Source organism: Mus pahari, chromosome 3, assembly GCF_900095145.1.
Source record: "Mus pahari chromosome 3, PAHARI_EIJ_v1.1, whole genome shotgun sequence".
Classification (NCBI taxonomy): domain Eukaryota; kingdom Metazoa; phylum Chordata; class Mammalia; order Rodentia; family Muridae; genus Mus; species Mus pahari.
In genome coordinates this window covers 150,989,372-150,991,840 of record NC_034592.1, presented here as the reverse complement: position 1 = coordinate 150,991,840, position 2,469 = coordinate 150,989,372, and the positions used below count along the sequence as shown (strand labels likewise).

The 2,469-nt window shown below is 54.3% G+C and overlaps 1 protein-coding gene across 4 annotated transcripts in view; it reads left to right on the top strand.

Annotated features, from left to right (window-relative positions):
* Atp9a (ATPase phospholipid transporting 9A (putative)) overlaps positions 1 to 2,469 on the top strand; it is a 95,346-nt gene that overhangs the window by 53,120 nt on the left and 39,757 nt on the right. For all 4 annotated transcript variants that reach the window (XM_021192206.1, XM_021192207.1, XM_029536335.1 and 1 more), the window contains exons 10-12: positions 610 to 686; positions 1,447 to 1,607; positions 1,834 to 1,976. In XM_021192206.1, the coding sequence (XP_021047865.1) occupies positions 610 to 686; positions 1,447 to 1,607; positions 1,834 to 1,976 (381 nt within the window). The remainder of the gene's footprint in view (positions 1 to 609; positions 687 to 1,446; positions 1,608 to 1,833; positions 1,977 to 2,469) is intronic.

The window sequence follows — 2,469 nt, the reverse complement described above, 5'->3', positions numbered from 1 at the left end:
GGAGGAGGAGGAGGAGGAGGAGGAAGGAGGAGGAGGAGGAGGAGGAGGTGGTGGTGGTCCTGGGGAAGAGTTTCCTTCAAGGGACCAAGTTAGGTAGATGTACAGAAGGCGACTGGGCAAGAGAATGGGCCAGGGACTGAGGGAGGTGCTTTTAGATTTTCCCCACAGACAGGAATGTTCTAGGTACATGTGGATGCTTCTGAGGCTAGTGGCACAAGAGATAAGCTCCTGTCCCATGGCCCACCTGCCATTAGAGGATGCTGCTTCCATAGACCAGCCCTGCCCAGAGCTGTAGGTAACCATAGAAACACTGCATCTTCACTGTTGCTGGATGTGAAAAGTGTCCTCAAGCTGGTGACTTGTTAACCAACCTCCCTCCCTCCCTCCCTCTCTCCCTCCTTCCCTCCCTCTCTCCCTCCTCTCCCTGCCTCACTTTCCCCTCCCTACCCCTCCCTCTCTCCCCTTCTCTTCCTCTCTCCCTCTCTCCCCCCTCCCTTCCTCAGTTCCCTTCCCCCTCCTCCTCCCTCTCCCTCTCCCTCTCCCTTCTTCTCCCTCTCCCTCCCTTCTGCCCTCCTTCCATGTTCACTTGGGCATGATTTCTTGTTCCAGGCACCGTTGTAGGCGTTGTTCTCTACACTGGCAGAGAACTGCGGAGTGTCATGAATACTTCCGATCCCAGAAGTAAGGTATGTGAGACTCCAGCACGTGCCGATCCACACTGATGGTGGGCACTGGTGGGGAGGGACTGGGTTCAAACTCTGCCTTTCACCAGCTGATTGTCAGCTCTGAGCATGTGTGAGCCTATGTGTGCTTGTGCCCACATGTGCGTGCATGTATGCCTCTGACTGCATGCATGTCAGCATACAGCAGGTCGATATCCCCTCTACATTTTATCTCCTCCCATTGCACACATGACCCTTCCAGTCCCCTTCCCATCTCAGTGTTGCAAGCCCTTCACCCTGGCATTCCCAAGGTGGAGATGGGCAGTTGGGAGTTCAGGGCTATCATTGGCTAGAGAGTGTTCAAGGCCAACCTGTGTTATAAGAGGCAAGACTTTGTAATTAAACCAGCATGCTGTGAAAAGGTTCACCATGTTGGTCTGCACAGTGGATTGTGTTCCCAGCTTCCAGTCAAGGTCATCCTTATGCCTGTGGCTGATGTGATGTCTGAGCCCCTTTCTGAGCCATATTTTTATGACATTACCGATTTGGCACACTTGTTGCCTTTTGAAACACATGAGTGCAAACACAGGGGTTCCCTTTTGTTTGGCTGGAACCCTGGGCTTTGGACATGTGAGCTCTGCACTCGAGTTCTATCCCAGCCCCAGGCAGGCAGGCAGTTACAGTGATGGCGTCCTCTAAGCTGGCTCATGGAAGTCAGACGTCCCCTGTCCATGCAGGCTGCGGGCTGCACCGTGACCCTCTGCGCCCTGTGCTTTGTCCCCAGATTGGCCTGTTTGACCTGGAGGTGAACTGCCTCACCAAGATCCTGTTTGGTGCGCTGGTGGTGGTGTCGCTGGTCATGGTGGCCTTGCAGCACTTTGCCGGCCGCTGGTACCTGCAGATCATCCGCTTCCTGCTCCTGTTCTCCAACATCATCCCTATCAGGTGAGCTGGGGACTGTCACCCCTCAGCTCAGCCGTCTCACCTGTCCAAGGACCAGTCATGAGAAAGGAAAAGCTTCCCTTCTTGTGCAGAACGAACATCTGTGACGCGGACTGTGGAGTCTCCTGCTTCTGGGTGGGGTTCTGCCTGCATGTGCCCAGCACACGCGTGCAGCGGCCCGCGTGATTTAGCGATCCCCTGCTAACCCTTTGCTCTGTTTCTTGCCTAGCTTGCGTGTGAACTTGGACATGGGCAAGATTGTGTATAGCTGGGTGATCCGCAGGGATTCCAAAATCCCCGGGACCGTGGTTCGTTCCAGCACAATTCCTGAGCAGCTGGGCAGGATTTCTTACTTGCTCACAGACAAGACAGGTGAATACCTTTGTGGGGGCAGAGGGGCTGCGTGGGTGGGTGGGATTCCAGTCTGCTCCTGTCCTCCCTCTAGAGGAGGGAGAGGTGTGGCAGCTGTCTCCCTCCCTCCCTATTGGACCAAGGGGAAGTGTTTGGTGCCAGTGGTGAGGGCGACAGACACTTTCTGTTTCTATGACAGAGACTGATAAAAAGCAACTTAGGGTAGAAAGGGTTTGATCAGTTCCAGGCCGCAGCCTCAGGCAGGGAACAGCAGGGCAGGAACTTTAAGCAACAGATCATAGCACATCCGCAGTCCAGAGCAGAGAGAACACATGCACATGTGTATTTTTACTGCATAGCTGGTGTTCTCCTTGCCTAGGGGATGGTGCTTCCCACAGTGGGTTGGTTCCTCCTGCACCATTTAGTAATCAATACAGTCCCCTCAGGCATTCTCATAGGCCATCCTGGTCAAGATAATTCCATATCAATACTCTCTTCCAGTTGGGCGGTGGTG